We start from the raw sequence: 16631 nt of genomic DNA, 5'->3' as shown, positions 1-16631 counted from the left end.
CCTCAAATAAACGCCGCCCTCGAATAAACGCTGCACCAAAAATGAACATTGTGTAATAAACGCCGCCCTTGATTAAACTCTGTACCAAAAAAAATATGAAAAAGGTTATTTAATTGGTTAAATTAAAACAGTATTTATTACACAAGTAGCATAAATCACAAGTGTATTATAATTCCCTCGACGCACTGGCAGACACAAGTGGCTTTCTTGCTACAGGTTTGAAGCTTCTTCTCCAAATCCACCGTGAAAAGTAAACCGTTTTTCACGGTTATTTTCTCGATATATAACGAGAAAATAAAGACCACATTTATCTTAATATGAACATACAGTCAGGTCCATAAATATTTGGACATTGACACAATGTATCATTTTGGCTCTGTATACCACCACAATGGATTTGAAATGAAACAATCAAGATGTGCTTTAAGTGCAGACTTTCAGCTTTAATTTCAGGGTATTTACATCCAAATCAGGTGAACGGTGTAGGAATTACAACACATTTTATATGTGGCCCCCCCCCTTTTTAAGGGACCAAAAATAATTGGACAAACTAACATATTCATAAATCTAATTGTCACTTTTAATACTTGGTTGCAAATCCTTTGCAGTCAATGACAGCCTGAAGTCTGGAACCCATAGACATCACCAGACGCTGGGTTTCGTCCCTGGTGATGCTCTGCCAGGCCTCTACTGCAACTGTCTTCAGTTCCTGCCTGTTCTTGGGGCATTTTCCCTTCAGTTTTGTCTTTAGCAAGTGAAATGCATGCTCAATTGGATTTAGGTCAGGTGATTGACTTGGCCATTGCAGAACATTCCACTTCTTTGCCTTAAAAAACTCCAAACCAAAACTTGGTTGCTTTCGCAGTATGCTTCGGGTCATTGTCCATCTGCACTGTGAAGCGCCGTCCTATGAGTTCTGAAGCATTTGGCTGAATCTGAGCAGATAATATTGCCCGAAACACTTCAGGATTCATCCTACTGCTTTTGTCAGCAGTCACATCGATAAATACAAGGGAACCAGTTCCATTGGCAGCCATACATGCCCACGCCATAACACTACCTCCACCACGCTTCACTGATGAGGTGGTATGCTTTGGATCATGAGCAGTTCCTTCCCTTCTCCATACTCTTCTCTTCCCATCATTCTGGTACAAGTTGATCTTGGTCTCATCTGTCCATAGGATGTTGTTCCAGAACTGTACAGGCTCTTTTAGATGTTTTTTGGCAAACTAATCTGGTCTTCCTGTTTTTGAGACTCACCAATGGTTTACATCTTGTGATGAACCCTCTGTATTTACTCTGGTGAAGTCTTCTCTTAATTGTTGACTTTGACACAGATACGCCTACCTCCTGGAGAGCGCCGTCCTATGAGTTCTGAAGCATTTGGCTGAATCTGAGCAGATAATATTGCCCGAAACACTTCAGAATTCATCCTACTGCTTTTGTCAGCAGTCACATAATCGATAAATACAAGGGAACCAGTTCCATTGGCAGCCATACATGCCCACGCCATAACACTACCTCCACCACGCTTCACTGATGAGGTGGTATGCGTTGGATCATGAGCAGTTCCTTCCCTTCTCCATACTCTTTTCTTCCCATCATTCTGGTACAAGTTGATCTTGGTCTCATCTGTCCATAGGATGTTGTTCCAGAACTGTACAGGCTCTTTTAGATGTTTTTTGGCAAACTAATCTGGTCTTCCTGTTTTTGAGACTCACCAATGGTTTACATCTTGTGATGAACCCTCTGTATTTACTCTGGTGAAGTCTTCTCTTAATTGTTGACTTTGACACAGATACGCCTACCTCCTGGAGAGTGTTCTTGATCTGGCCAACTGTTGTGAAGGGGTTTTTCTTCACCAGGGAAAGAATTCTTCTGTCATCCACCACAGTTGTTTTCCGTGGTCTTCCGGGTCTTTTGGTGTTGCTGAGCTCACCAGTGCGTTCTTTCTTTTTAAGAATGTACCAAACAGTTGATTTGGCCACACCTAATGTTTTTGCTATCTCTCTGATAGGTTTGTTTTGATTTTTCAGCCTAACGATGGCTTGCTTCACTGATGGTGACAGCTCTTTGGACTTCATATTGAGAGTTGACAGCAACAGATTCCAAACACAAATACCATACTTGAAATGAACTCTAGACCTTTTATCTGCTCCTTGTCAATGAAATAACGAAATCCCTTTATGAGGGAATAACATACACCTGGCCATGGAACAGCTGAGCAGCCAATTGTCCAATTACTTTTGGTCCCTTAAAAAGGGGGGGGCCACATATCAAATGTGTTGTAATTCCTACACCGTTCACCTGATTTGGATGTAAATACCCTGAAATTAAAGCTGAAAGTCTGCACTTAAAGCACATCTTGATTGTTTCATTTCAAATCCATTGTGGTGGTATACAGAGCCAAAATGATGAAAATTGTGTCGATGTCCAAATATTTATGGACCTGACTGTACATGCGCAGCATAACGTTCACCAAAGTAAAATACACAATCCAACATGGGGTCAGATGGCTGAGCGGTTAGGGAATCGGGCTATTAATCAGAAGGTTGCCGGTTCAATTCAGGCCGTGTCAAAATAACGTTGTGTCCTTGGGCAAGGCACTTCACCCTACTTGCCTTGGGGGGAATGTCCCTGTACTTAGCCTACTGTAAGTCGCTCTGGATAAGTGCGTCTGCTAAATGACTTAATGTAAATGTAACATACCTCGTTGGCTGCATGCTGTAGGCTACACAAGGGAATAGAGGTTTCCTATCGCTAACATCCGATAACAAGGTTAAAACTTTCATCAGAGCATTAAATTGTCCGTGCTTCGCTGTTAGCTTGTCGACTCACGAGCGTTCCAAAAGGCCTTCAAAATAAAGGCACTGTACTCTTAACAAATAAAGTCACTTAATAATACACTGAATGCAATTATATAATTCTAAATTATGACATTGGTTGAAAACAAATTCTACATTATAATAATGTAATTGCAATAATTAGGCTACATGTAGCCTACAATATAGCGAGGTAGGCTAGCTTTCATCAACCCCAAGTTCGCGTGCTACAGATCTGTTGCTGCTGGTGAGTGCTTTCTGCACAGCATACATAGCTTTCTGTTTGAAAGCTGAAGTGTAAGAACTGCTTCAGATTTCTACACAATGTAGACACATGCGCGGCTTCAATGTTATAGGCTACTAGGCTTTGTGTTTGACCTTCTTGTCTATTCTTTGTTTATCAATGGCCGCACTGTAGCTGCAATTCTCGAACTCTCTTCCTAATTAAACGTCGCCCTTGAATAAACGCCGCCCTCGAATAAACGTCGCACCGGTATTTCTTATTTCTTCGAATAATTATGATACAGCTCAGAATACAACAAGCATTTGAAACAGACAAGGACAATATAAGACAAATGTACACATTAACATGTATAATGCAATTAATTCAAAGCTAGGGAAAATAAATATGTTTTTAAGGATCCCTGGAAAGACACTAGAGATGGATATGATGTTATGGCCAACTGAAGCTCATTCCACAGTCTAGGGGCTGCCATCGCAGCGCAATGGTTCATGTTCCCCACTAGAGGTCCTCTCAGGATTAGGAAACAAACTTTTAACAATAAAGGCATGTCTGTCTGTCTGTCTGTCTGTCAGTCTGTCTGTCTGTGGCCCAATGTCGAGAAACTGGCACTGTATGCAGTTGAAAATAACTGGCGTGTTGCTCAGGACACAAAGATGTGCAGATCCATGCGTGAAGTTGTTTGAGAGGTATGTATTTGAGAAATAAACATAATATAACTAAATTTAATAATACATTTGTCAACATGTTGACCTGCACAAAAGCGATGGAGCCATGGATGTCACATTATCCTGCCTCTCCTTCTCTGTCTTTGCAGATGATGGTTGTTCACAAGCCTGCCGTTGTCTGTCTTCCTCCTCCCTTCTTTTCTTCTACTGAGACTGGCAGTCATGAGGAGAACAGAGAGAAGAGCCAGGAGAGTCCTGGAGCTGGAGAGACAGCAGAACATACTAGAGGAGCAGAGACCACAAGGACAGGAGGAGGATGGAGAAACAAGAAACAATGTCACAGAGGAGAAGGTTGATGACGGCAGTGATGATGTTCTGCTGTCTGAGTCATGTTAAAAACCTAACAGTCACTGATCAACACTGAGTCTGAATGAGTCCCCCTTAATCCCCTGGGGTCAGGTGAGCATCTGGTGACAGTGCTGCTCTATTCTGGGAGTAGCAGAACCAGCCACCGTGAAGATGCAAATCTCAGTTTCACTCCCACAGCTCCTAATGTACAGTTGAACAGTTGAGTCTAAAATACCCTGGACTGGGCCAGGTGTGAGGGGGGGCTGGTCTCATTACTGAGGGGGGAGAGGAGGGGGTATAGTGAGTCATCTAACTCCTGTCTGAGATGAATGTTACACAGGAATGGAAGTGGGGACTTTCTCATGTCAGAGGTCAGACCAGGACCATGTGATCTGATGTAGAACACACTAAAGAGTTTATGACTGGTTAACATGATGACAGAGAGTGGTGAAGTGTGTGGTGAGGTCTCACATGAGGTTTCAATGAGACGTATGACAATGACAGAGGCAGAAAGGAGTTGATCATGATAGGGATTATGATCATTAGCAATGTAGACTAGCATGATTGTGGTATCTTTCCTGTGTACTAATCCTTTTAAATGACATTGAATTTAATTACTGTCCAGTAAATTTTCAGTATCAGGAAAGTTCATCAGCCTGATGAATGTATAACAGTCTCTGATTAACACTAAGTCTGAATGACGGTCAGTGAAGACAGGTTTTATCCTAATATAAACAGAAAGTGTTTTGTTTTTCTATAAGTGGTTTCATATCTTAACTTCATTAACTAAAACGCTTTAAGGAGTGCTTTGACATGATGGTGGGTTAGTTAACATCACTGATACATTCATCTCAGTGTAACAAAGACCAGTCAGTGTTCCATGTCACTGTCTCTTTCCCCTCAGCACCTGCAGTAGGTCCCAGCTGTAGCAGTGCAGTCACTGTGCAGTCTGACTGAGGGAGGTTTTTGTACGGCTCTATATCACTGTGTGAACACCCAGACACTGTTAGGGATGTGTAAACTCTGACAGTAGTAATCTCCTGCATCTTCAGCCTGGACTCCACTGATAGTCAGAGTGAAGTCACTCCCAGATCCACTAAACTACTAAGATCCACTGAATCTAGATGGAGTCCCAGACTGACGTGTTGTAGCCCCGTAAATGAGGAGTTTAGGAGCTTCTCCTGGTCTCTGGAGGTACCAGGCTAGATAAATATTACCGGCGACAGGACTGCTAACTTTACATCCTAAAGAGACTGTATCTCCTGCAGGAACAGCTTTCACTGCAGGAGTCTGAGTCACAGTGTACTGCCCTCTGGACTCTGGGTGTGAAGAGAGAAGATGAAAGAAGAGACAAATATTAAGGATTTATCTCGATCATACAAAGTATACGCATTGCAGAAAACATATATAATTAGAGGTAATCCTGAAGTTGATCTTTGATTATTTAACTCTCTTACCCTGTATGTAGACAGCCAGAGTCCAGATGAAGATGGTGATCAGAGTCATGGTTGTTGTGGGTTCTGTTGTCATGAAGGACAGCTCTCAGTCATGAGGTGTTAAACTCACAGGACTATAAACACTCCCAGACCACTGAAGCATGTGCTGCCTATGCAAAGTGTCCTCTCTGTTCAGACACACTTTCTTGGACCCACAGAGAAACTGTAGTTGAAGAGATGTGTGAACTGAGGCTTGATGCTGTGTCTCAATGATCACAGTCTCTGTCTCCCTCTAGTGGTCAGTGTCAGTATCTCAGTCTGTGTGTGGACTCAGTGATGCTGCTGACTTCAGACTCTATCTCTCTTCAAACAGACTCTGAATACATGTGATCTGCTGAGATATATTCATTATCAGTGACCTGTTGTTCAGTAAAGCCAACAGTGATTATATTCACCCAAAAACAACAGTCTTGTTGTGCTCTAGCGTAGTGTAAACACAAAGTTGTGTCATTATGTCAGAAACCTGTTAGAAAGGATTCATTAGTGTTAATGTCAGAATGTTCAACTTTTGTATGTTGAGGAGACTGCATGCAGCAGTCTTATTTACTGCACAGTAGCAGCTGTGTCCTGACACCATCTCTTTTCAAGGGCTCTGTTGATGGAAGCACATGCTATTTAGGTAACTTCACACATAGTTTTTTCCTGGGAATCCTGAACCGAGTGAACACTGATGTTCTTCTATGCTCAGCTTGTGAGCTACGTTTTGTGCACAAGTCTCAAGGCCCATCACCCCTTTACTAACGAGCTTACAGAGACACTCAGGTGAACTGGTGACGGACGGACAGCTGATGAAAGAAACAATGCAGAGTCACGGAACCAAGCAGGAAAACAGAGAGATGTTGGGAAGGGAAGAAACGGAGAGACGGATGACAGGGCGAGTTAGAAAGTCAAAGAGAGCTGGAGACACAGAGAGAGAGGGAGAGAGAGAGAGAGAGAGAGAGAGAGAGAGAGAGAGAGAGAGAGAGAGAGAGCGAGAGAGCGAGAGAGAGAGAGAGAGAGAGAGAGAGAGAGAGAGAGAGAGAGAGAGAGAGAGAGAGAGAGAGAGAGAGAGAGCGAGAGAGAGAGAGAGAGAGAGAGAGAGAGAGAGAGAGAGAGAGAGAGAGAGAGAGATAGAGAGAGAGAGAGAGAGAGAGAGAGAGGGAAAGGAGAGAAGGACGGCTGATGCAAAGACAGACTGGGAGACAGAAGGAGAGACGAAAGCCTGTGGACACAGACAGGGAGGACCTGCAAAGACAACTTGAAAGAGAGAATGACAGACAGAGAGATCTGGAAAGACGGCGAGGACACGAGCTCCAGGAGGAGGAGAAAAGACAAAAACAAATAGAAAGAGAGAGAGAGAGGATGCAAGACAGAAAGAGGATCTAAGAGGGAACTGGAGAGACAGAAAAATATAGACAGTGATGCCAAATGGGATGGAGGGCGCAAGAGAAAAAGAAGCACTGAAAATGGATGGTGAAAGACCTGAAGTGGATTACAGACAGAGAGAGATGGAGGGTCTGCAAGAACAGGAGCGACAACAGAAGGAGAGGGAGAGAGCAAAAGGAATAGAAAGAGAGAAGACAAAAAGACCAAAGGAGGACCTTCAGAGGGTGATTGAAAGACTTGAAAGAGAACTGAGGTGGGAACTTGAACTTGAACTTGCCGTTAAGTGTCTACACATGGGCCCGGTGGTCTCTTCTCCTTTAAGAGGACGTCGGGAGAGAGGGAAGATCCTTCCTTTTGTCTGCAGCACGCTTTTGTTTTGAGTTGTGGCAACCTTTTGACTTTTGTTAATACACCTTCCAACACTGCTCACTGTCATGAGTCACGCACACACATGTACACCAATGATTTACTGACTTACATACTTCACCTTTGGTTATGTTACATTAGTATTATTTAATAAATGACCACAGCAGATAGCCCTCGCACATGTGTTCGACTTTGTTCTGTCTCAACCACTGAGCCGGGTTCGTGACAGACATGAAAGTGAAAGCCTCAGACAACTATTGTCTCCAAAAAGCATTCAATTCACAAATAGATTTAATTTAAGATAGGGAGAGAATTGTGAGAGAGGATAAGAAAATGAAAGAGTAGAAGAAGAGAAGGTAGGAGGAAGACAGACAGCGGCAGGCTTGTGAACAACCATCATCTGCAAAGACCAAGAAGGATTGACAGGTGAATGTGAGACTGGTAGTGTTATGGCAGTTTTTGACATAGTTACAATATCTATGTTTCTTTAAGCGGTAAAAAGTAAGTTCCTTTGTTATAGACAGACGAATGTAAGAAACTGAGGCTCTGTGGTGTGGTTTACCCTGTAGAATGGACACTCAGATTGTCTTAAGGTATTTATGATACCTAACTAAGAGCCAGAGGGTCTTAGTTAGGTCTGGGGGTTGGGGGAGATTGTTATCTCCTGATGAGCGAGCTGACCTAACCTTTTGGCCAAGGAGATTGTGTCCTGTGTCCTGTTTGTGTATCATTAACCATCTCCGTCTTTAGAGAGGGAGCTGGGGCATCAAAGAACTGTGGGACACTTGATGTGGAGTCAAACTGTCAGTTAGTTAGTTAGTAGTGCTGGCCAATCACAGAGACCGCTATATTGATGGATTGACCATCAGAAGAACCATTTGTTCTAAGTTTATATAAGGCATGGTTTTAGGGTTGTTCTTCACCACTCTCTCGGACGACCTGTAGGTTACATCTGCATGTCTTTCGCTATGACCGGTCCAGAGTACTCTGTTAATTCTTAAATTTTACAAACTAAATAAATTGTATTGAAACCGCCATCTTGACTATTCAGATCTACACAGTGCCACTTGAATTTCCATCATGTCAATAGTCATGAGGAGAACAGAGAGACGAGCCAGGAGAGACCTGGAGCTGGAGAGACAGCAGAACATACTAGAGGAGCAGAGACCACAAGGACAGGAGGAGGATGGAGAAACAAAACACAATGTCATAGAGGAGAAGGTTGATAACAGCAGTGATGATGTTCTGCTCTGAGTCCTGTCAACAGTCACTGATCAACAGTCTGAATGAGTCAGTGTGTCAGTGTGTCAATAGGGACACGTTTTATAACAGCTATATAATGAATATTGCTGGACATAATTTCATCATAATCAAATGTACATGTTTTAAGGAGTGCTTAGACATGAAGGTGGGTTAGTTAATATATGAACATCACTGATATATTAATCTCAGTGTAACAAAGGCCAGTCAGTGTTCCATGTCACTGTCTTTTCCCCCTCAGCACCTGCAGTAGGTCCCAGCTGTAGCAGTGCAGTCACTGTGCAGTCTGACTGAGGGAGGTTTTTGTACGGCTCTGTATCACTGTGTGAACACCCAGACACTGTTAGGTAAGTGTAAACTCTGACAGTAGTAATCTCCTGCATCTTCAGCCTGGACTCCACTGATGGTCAGAGTGAAGTCACTCCCAGATCCACTACCACTGAATCTAGATGGAGTCCCAGACTGACGTGTTGCAACCTTGTGAATGAGGAGTTTAGGAGCTTCTCCTGGTCTCTGGAGGTACCAAGCTAGATAAATATTTCCAAGCACAGGACTGCTAACTTTACATCCTATAGAGACTGTATCTCCTGCAGGAACAGCTTTCACTGCAGGAGTCTGAGTCAACGTGTACTGCCCTCTGGACTCTGGGTGTGAAGAGAGAAGATGAAAGAAGAGACACAAATATTAAGGATACATCGCAATCCTACAAAGTATACGCATTGCAGAAAACAGTTAACATTAGAGGTAATTATGAAGTTGATCTTTTCTGACAGAACTCTCTTACCCTGTATGTAGACAGCCAGGAGTCCAGATGAAGATGGTGATCAGAGTCATGGTTGTTGTGGGTTCTGTTGTCATGAAGGACAGCTCTCAGTCATGAAGTGTTAAACTCACAGGACTATAAACACTCCCAGACCACTGAAGCATGTGCTGCCTATGCAAAGTGTCCTCTCTGTTCAGACACACTTTCTTGGACCCACAGAGAAACTGTAGTTGAGGAGATGTGTGAAGTGAGGCTTGATGCTGTGTCTCAATGATCACAGTATATGTCTCCCTCTAGTTGTCAGTGTCAGTATCTCAGTCTGTGAGTGGGTTAACATGGAGTCCGGAGGACAGAACATTGTAACTCAGACTCCTGCAGTGAAAGCTGTTCTCCTTTAAATCCTTTAATCAATGTCTCAACTCCTCCTTATATGATGCCACAAATGAATGTAGAACAAATATAGGTGCTTTTCAGATTCAACTGCTGACAGTGACAAGGGGACTCTAGCAAAGCTTCCTGTTAGTCTGCAGGCAGCATCATACAGAATGGCTGAGCACAGAACAGTTTCTAGTAAAAAAGTAAGATGTTTTATTTAGGCTCCTGTTGTACCAAGGTCATAGGTCATGTTGTAGACGTTACTTAGTTCTATAAAAATTCCTCAAGGCTTCCAGCTTGATACAGTGAGGAGAGAGTAGAGACTAACAGTACAGGATGAGTTAAGATGTTGACATGTGTGGAACCCCACTGAGACTGAGCTCCCATGGTGCCTTCAGCACCAGACACACCACCTCCACCCAGCACGCAGCTCTCCAAGTTCATCACCACACACACCACCTCCACCCAGCACCCAGCTCTCCAAGTTCATCACCACACACACCACCTCCACCCTTCACGCAGCTCTCCATGTTCATCACCACACACACCACCTCCACCCTTCACCCAGCTCTCCAAGTTCATCACCACACACACCACCTCCACCCAGCACCCAGCTCTCCAAGTTCATCACCAGACACACCACCTCCACCCAGCACCCAGCTCTCCAAGTTCATCACCACACACACCACCTCCACCCAGCACCCAGCTCTCCAAGTTCATCACCACACACACCACCTCCACCCTTCACGCAGCTCTCCATGTTCATCACCACACACACCACCTCCACCCTTCACCCAGCTCTCCAAGTTCATCACCACACACACCACCTCCACCCAGCACCCAGCTCTCCAAGTTCATCACCAGACACACCACCTCCACCCAGCACCCAGCTCTCCAAGTTCCAGACACACCACCTCCACCCAGCACCCAGCTCTCCAAGATCCAGACACACCACCTCCACCCAGCACCCAGCTCTCCAAGTTCCAGACACACCACCTACACCCAGCACCCAGCTCTCCAAGTTCCAGACACACCACCTCCACCCAGCACCCAGCTCTCCAAGATCCAGACACACCACCTCCACCCAGCACCCAGCTCTCCAAGATCCAGACACACAACCTCCACCCAGCACCCAGCTCTCCAAGTTCATCACCAGACACACCACCTCCACCCAGCACCCAGCTCTCCAAGTTCAGCACCCCTCAAGTTTCCCACTCTTGAGCTAATTGAGGACCAGCACAGCTACACCTAATTCCCTCATCAGCCTCTGTTCCTACAAAAGCAGAGCCACAGCAGCTCAAAGGGAGAGAACAGTACCTGTGGGCAGATGGGTGAGAAGTTGAGTGCGGCACCAAGGAATGAAGACCGTGAACTAACCAGTTTTTTCTATGTCCACTGTGCAGCAACAGACCGAGTCATCCCAGAGGAGTACGGCTTCCTCTCTACAGAGGAGCAGAAACTCTACAGCAACAATTCCACTAAAGATGGCTGACCTGAGTTTTCCTTTAGTTTTTTCATTATTCATCAAAGGCACAGCTGTGCAAACCTGACTTTGTCCGACTCCTCTGCTCTGGCTGTGCTATACATACGGGTCTCTGTGTGATTGATTGTAAATAATTCACTCTGTAACATCTCCACTTCATTCGTTTGACCACCAAGACCCAGGCAGTGATGGATCAATTACCTGTACTGATACATTTCTGTAATTAATAAGTAAGCATGTATGTTTTTTCTTGGCAACCACAATGGTTTCCTATGAGTTATCATTATTAAATACTGTAGATATTCTTATCTTCTACCTTTACTGGAGTCTCCTTAATGTAAAACACACAGAACCAGAACACCTTCAGTGCTCATCTTCTTGTAACATTGTTGGTTCTAGAAGATAATGGTACAGTAGTTGTTGTTTAGACCTGTGAGCTGCACTCCAGAGAGCAGATGTGAAGCAGGGAGAGTACTTCCTCATAGCTTGGGGAGGTTTTTGTACGGCTGGATTTCACTGTGTGAACGGTAACGCTTTATGTTGCTGACAGTAGTAATCTCCTGCATCCTCAGCCTGGACGTTATCGATCGTCAATGTGAAATCAATATTAGATCTGGTGCCATGATACCTGCCTGATGTAAAGGTATAATAAAAGTTGATGATGAATTTAGGAGCTTGTCCAGGTTTGTGATGGTACCAGGCTAGTTCATCATCGATGTTACTGCTGGCTTTACAGCTGAGAGTGGCAGAACCTTCAGGCTGGACCGACACGGCTGCAGGACTCTGGGTCATCAGGATGTCACCTGCACACCCTGACATGAGCAAGGATCAGATTGTTATTGAGCAAGAAGAAAGAATACAAATCAACAGAAGCAGTCGTCATGTCAACGTCAGCTGTAAACATCCTCATCTTTAAGGTCTTTAAAGCACCGGGGTGTTTTTAGAGAGGGAGTATGAGTTCAGTAAGATCTGATTCTAAATGACTTACCTGTGGATAGCATGGCCAGTACTACGATGGACAGGGAGCTTGAAGACATGGCTGTGTTGAGGTTCTTATCCAGTGAGTGATGAGTGTTGGACAGGCATGGTTATAAACACTGCTGACTATGCAAACAACACAAGCTCTATATGCAAATGTTCCAGAGACTCTCATGAACACACCAGTGCTGCAACGTTGTGGTTGATGGTCTAACGCTACCGTGAGTGAATAATAGTGACCAGACTCCATGCAGTGCATCCTGTTGGACTAGTCATTGCTCATGAGGGGCATTAGGATCATTCTTTACTTTGACAAACTGAAGAGAGAGAAGTCTGGATCTGTGTCTTTTACAGACAAGACACATTGTTTATATTCCTTAATCTGAATTTAGAAAGTATGCATTTAGTACATTTGTGAATATTTACCACTCTCAGCTGGATTCTAAATTAAGAAGCACCTATGTAGATTACAGATCAGTAAAGGTCAACTGTTATGTATAATCTCAATCATGGAAAAGTAGTCCAATGATTCAGATCATATTGATTATGATGACTATCACTATTATAACTGCAATGATCCTCATCCTCATCATGGTTTTCAGGGAGGGACAGAGGGTGTGTACAGTATGTGATATTTGATGTTTCATGTGACCTCATCTACTGACCAGTGTTCCATGTCACTGTCTCTTCCCTCTCAGCACCTGCAGTAGGTCCCAGCTGTAGCAGTGCAGTCACTGTGCAGTCTGACTGAGGGAAGTTTTTGTACGGCTCTGTATCACTGTGTGAATACATTGACACTGTTAAGGACGTGTACACTCTGACAGTAGTAATCTCCTGCATCATCAGCCTGGACTCCACTGATGGTCAGAGTGAAGTCACTCCCAGATCCACTACCACTGAATCTAGATGGAGTCCCAGACTGAAGTGTTGTAGCAAGGTAAATGAGGAGTTTAGGAGCTTCTCCTTGTTTCTGGAGGTACCAGCTCAGACAAGGATGTCCTCCTCCACAAGTAGCAACATTACTGCTGGTTTTACACTGCAGAGAGACTGTCTGTCCTGGGAGACCAGCTTTCACTGCAGGAGTCTGAGTCAGAGTGTACTGCCCTCTGGACTCTGGAACAGAGACGACATAGAGTATTGTTAAACACAATGTTGAACATGACAAATGTTTTGATTCACAAAAGACACATTAATCGGAATCGCATGTACTGTATATGTAAACACCCTTGTTATGAATGTCACTGACTTCTTACCCTGAATAAAGAGAGTTAGGATCCACACAACGCTGATAATCAAAGTCATGGTTGTTGTAGATTCTGTTGGTATGAAGAACAGCTCTCAGTCATGAAGTGTTGAACTCACATATAAACACTCCCAGACTACTGAAGCTCATACATGCAGCATGCAAATAAGTCCAGCATGTGTCATCTATTTCAGTTACTGGGGATGTTCCCTGGAGATCTGCACATAAAAATGTCCTTCCCCATTATGTCTACGTGGATGTTATATAACTACAAAAACACAATTACAAGTTAATATAGTTAGGTTTGAAAACAGTCTGGTGTACTACAAGTCTATTGTATTGTAAGTGGATTATAAAACATGTTGAGAAATGTGTGTGGAAATGTAGGGACAGTCAGACATTCATGTCAATAACCTTCTGTCTACATGAACATTGTTGACCTGTCTCCTTGTCATTCTGATCTTGATGACAAGACCATCAGCAGAGATAGTCTTCCTCATGTGGTCATGTATTCTATCATCAGCCTGTTCACTCATGCTTGGACTAAGTTCCTCAAATCAGTCAGTGAACACTTGTGTCAACTAAAGCTGCTGGGATTCTCTACTAGTGGAGTCTGTCCACTGTGACTTCACCCCCACTGTTAAGTCTGGGATCAGCATGTAGAAGTAAGGAATATACAACATGGATCACTGTCCCAGCTGCTCTCTAGCCTGTGGACAATATGGAGGAATACTAACAGTGGATGTAATGCTGGACACTGGCTCTGCTGTTGTCATGGAGTCTGATGAGGAAGGTTGAAGCAGACAGCAGCTGTGTGCTCTGGTAGAGCTGCAGCATCACAACACAGAGAGGTTTTTGTACGACGACTTAACCAGAGTCAATCACTGTGGTTGACTTTTGGTGGAGGCACCAGACTGGATGTTGGAAGTAAGTATCTGAAAAGGATTGAATCTTCTCTGTGTTCAACTAAGTATATCTTTACATCTGAGTGTCACTTTTCTGAAAATAGTTATTATTTTCAACCATTTAGAAAACTCGGAAAAACTAGATTTCAGGCTTAAAATTAAAATACATGAAGTCTAAACCTTTTTCACTATTCTGAAAATTAGCTACTCAAAGGTATCATTGAGAAAGTATTCTTGATGCTTTAACAAAGAAACTAAAGTCTAAATAAGTTGTGGTGAATCCAGCAGCAATAGGAGGGAGGTTTTTGTACGGGCAGTAATAGAGGTTGAATCACTGTGGTACACTTTTGGTGGAGGTACCAGACTGGATGTTGGAAGTAAGTAACAATCTTTACTGAAAGGGATTTAACTTTTTGAATGGTTGATTCTACATAGACATTTTCAGGTTTTATGTTTTTTTTTCAAAAAATGTCCACTTATTTTTTGTAATTTTCTCATTAAAATCAGCATGGTTAAACCTTCAAATCCTTAGAGAGCATAAATATTTTTAAAATGAGGTATATCTTCTGGTGAATACTGTAAATGTTATAATTTCAACTGTTTAATCCTAGTTTGTGTTTTTACTTCATCTTAATGCTGTTTGTTCATGGGTGGATGCACTGATTGTCTGATGAGATTTAACATGTTGTATTTAGTTATTTATGCACCTGCATGATCATATATTAATATCTACAATGTCTATTCATGAAATGCATTCATATTTTGTAATTATTTTGATACAAACTGTTGGTTTTACACAAACAGTGACCATTTTAATGATCATTTCAACTGCCCGAAAAAATACCTTAATTTTGTTGCCTCATATCACATAATATTTACTAATGTTTATGTAATAACTTAATGTCTTTTCTTTGTTAAAACTATGATAACTTATTGATATTTTCAAATGACTGCAAAGGTAATTGCATTAGTCTTTGGCTGAAATAGCAGAAGTCCATCTCTGCCAGTAATCTGACATATTGTGTTTGTCTCCAGGTAACCGTGCCCCCACCCTGACGGTGCTGCCCCCCTCCAGTGAGGAACTGTCCAGTAAGAGTACGGCCACGCTGATGTGTCTGGCCAACCAGGGCTTCCCCTCAGACTGGACCCTCAGCTGGAAGGTGGACGGGAGCAGCAAGAAGAGCCAGGAGGCCAGCAGGGGGCTCCTGGAGAAGGACGGCCAGTACAGCTGGAGCAGCACCCTGACTCTCACTGCCCAGGAGTGGGCCAAGGTGCTGGAGGTGACCTGTGAGGCCCAGCAGGGCTCCCAGTCCACGGTCACTCACACCCTGAAGAGAGAGCAGTGTTCAAAGTAGCCCCAGGCTCACCCAGCCCTGGGGAGAGGGGCTGCTTCCTCTGCTGGGACTCTGTTCTGTGTTCAGCCGTTCTCTGTCCTCCTGATGGCTCACATGCAGACTAACAGGGAGCTTTGAGTCCACGTGTCGCTGCTCTCTGTACACTGAGCTGTTATCAGTGCTAGTGTTGATGTGTTCTGCTGGAGGTCACTATTCACTCTGTACGTTGGCTTTGCTTTGATGCTTGAATGTTGTTGTTTTAGTTGGACAATAAAGAAGTATTCTTGAAAATATGGAATTTGACTTTATTCATTAACTTGTTGATACAGTAATCATGAAATGGAATTGCACATTGAAATAGTTCATTGCGTTACTGTAGTTTCATCAGATCATTTAAGCAACACAAGAAACACAATGATAGATGATAAAACACTACTGTTTTGCTGATGCTACGGCTGTACATGGCTGTAAACAGATCTAGACCACACACCAGTCAGGTTCCATTCATCATTGATATTCATCTGTCATCATGACACAGCATACAGCTCTACAGGAGAGTTTACCTTCTACCACCATGATACCATGGGATTGTGTTCACACAGTAAGGACAGACTCATCCAAAATCACTCATGTTCAATCTGAACAACATTTGAGTTAAGTCATTAAATACAATAGTTTAATGTGCAGTGATAAAACATGGTCCCTAATCTGTGGGACCCTGATGATAATCCCCCTTAATCCCCTGGGGTCAGGTGAGCATCTGGTGACAGTGCTGCTCTATTCTGGGAGTAGCAGAACCAGCCACCCTGAAGATGCAAATCTCAGTTTCACTCCCACAGCTCCTAATGTACAGTTGAACAGTTGAGTCTAAAATACCCTGGACTGGGCCAGGTGTGAGGGGGGGCTGGTCTCATTACTGAGGGGGGAGAGGAGGGGGTATAGTGAGTCATCTAACTCCTGTCTGAGATGAATGTTACACAGGAA

The 16631-nt window shown here is 43.5% G+C and overlaps 3 gene segments (V, D, J or C); 1 reads left to right on the top strand and 2 right to left on the bottom strand.

Annotated features, from left to right (window-relative positions):
• Positions 1 to 8806: 8806 nt before the first annotated feature.
• LOC134029477 (Ig kappa chain V region K29-213-like) lies at positions 8807 to 9424 on the bottom strand. The segment is given in 2 exon segments: positions 8807 to 9210; positions 9351 to 9424. Coding segments are annotated over 2 exon segments (400 nt in total).
• A 2276-nt stretch (positions 9425 to 11700) lies between these two features.
• LOC134029337 (Ig kappa chain V region 3374-like) lies at positions 11701 to 12234 on the bottom strand. The segment is given in 2 exon segments: positions 11701 to 11999; positions 12176 to 12234. Coding segments are annotated over 2 exon segments (348 nt in total).
• A 2344-nt stretch (positions 12235 to 14578) lies between these two features.
• LOC134029050 (Ig kappa-b4 chain C region-like) lies at positions 14579 to 15938 on the top strand. The segment is given in 2 exon segments: positions 14579 to 14690; positions 15349 to 15938. A coding segment is annotated over 1 exon segment (246 nt).
• The last annotated feature ends 693 nt before the right edge of the window (positions 15939 to 16631 follow it).

The sequence above is a fragment of the Osmerus eperlanus genome, chromosome 11, assembly GCF_963692335.1.
Source record: "Osmerus eperlanus chromosome 11, fOsmEpe2.1, whole genome shotgun sequence".
Lineage (NCBI taxonomy): Eukaryota > Metazoa > Chordata > Actinopteri > Osmeriformes > Osmeridae > Osmerus > Osmerus eperlanus.
This window is presented reverse-complemented; position numbering and strand designations above follow the sequence as displayed.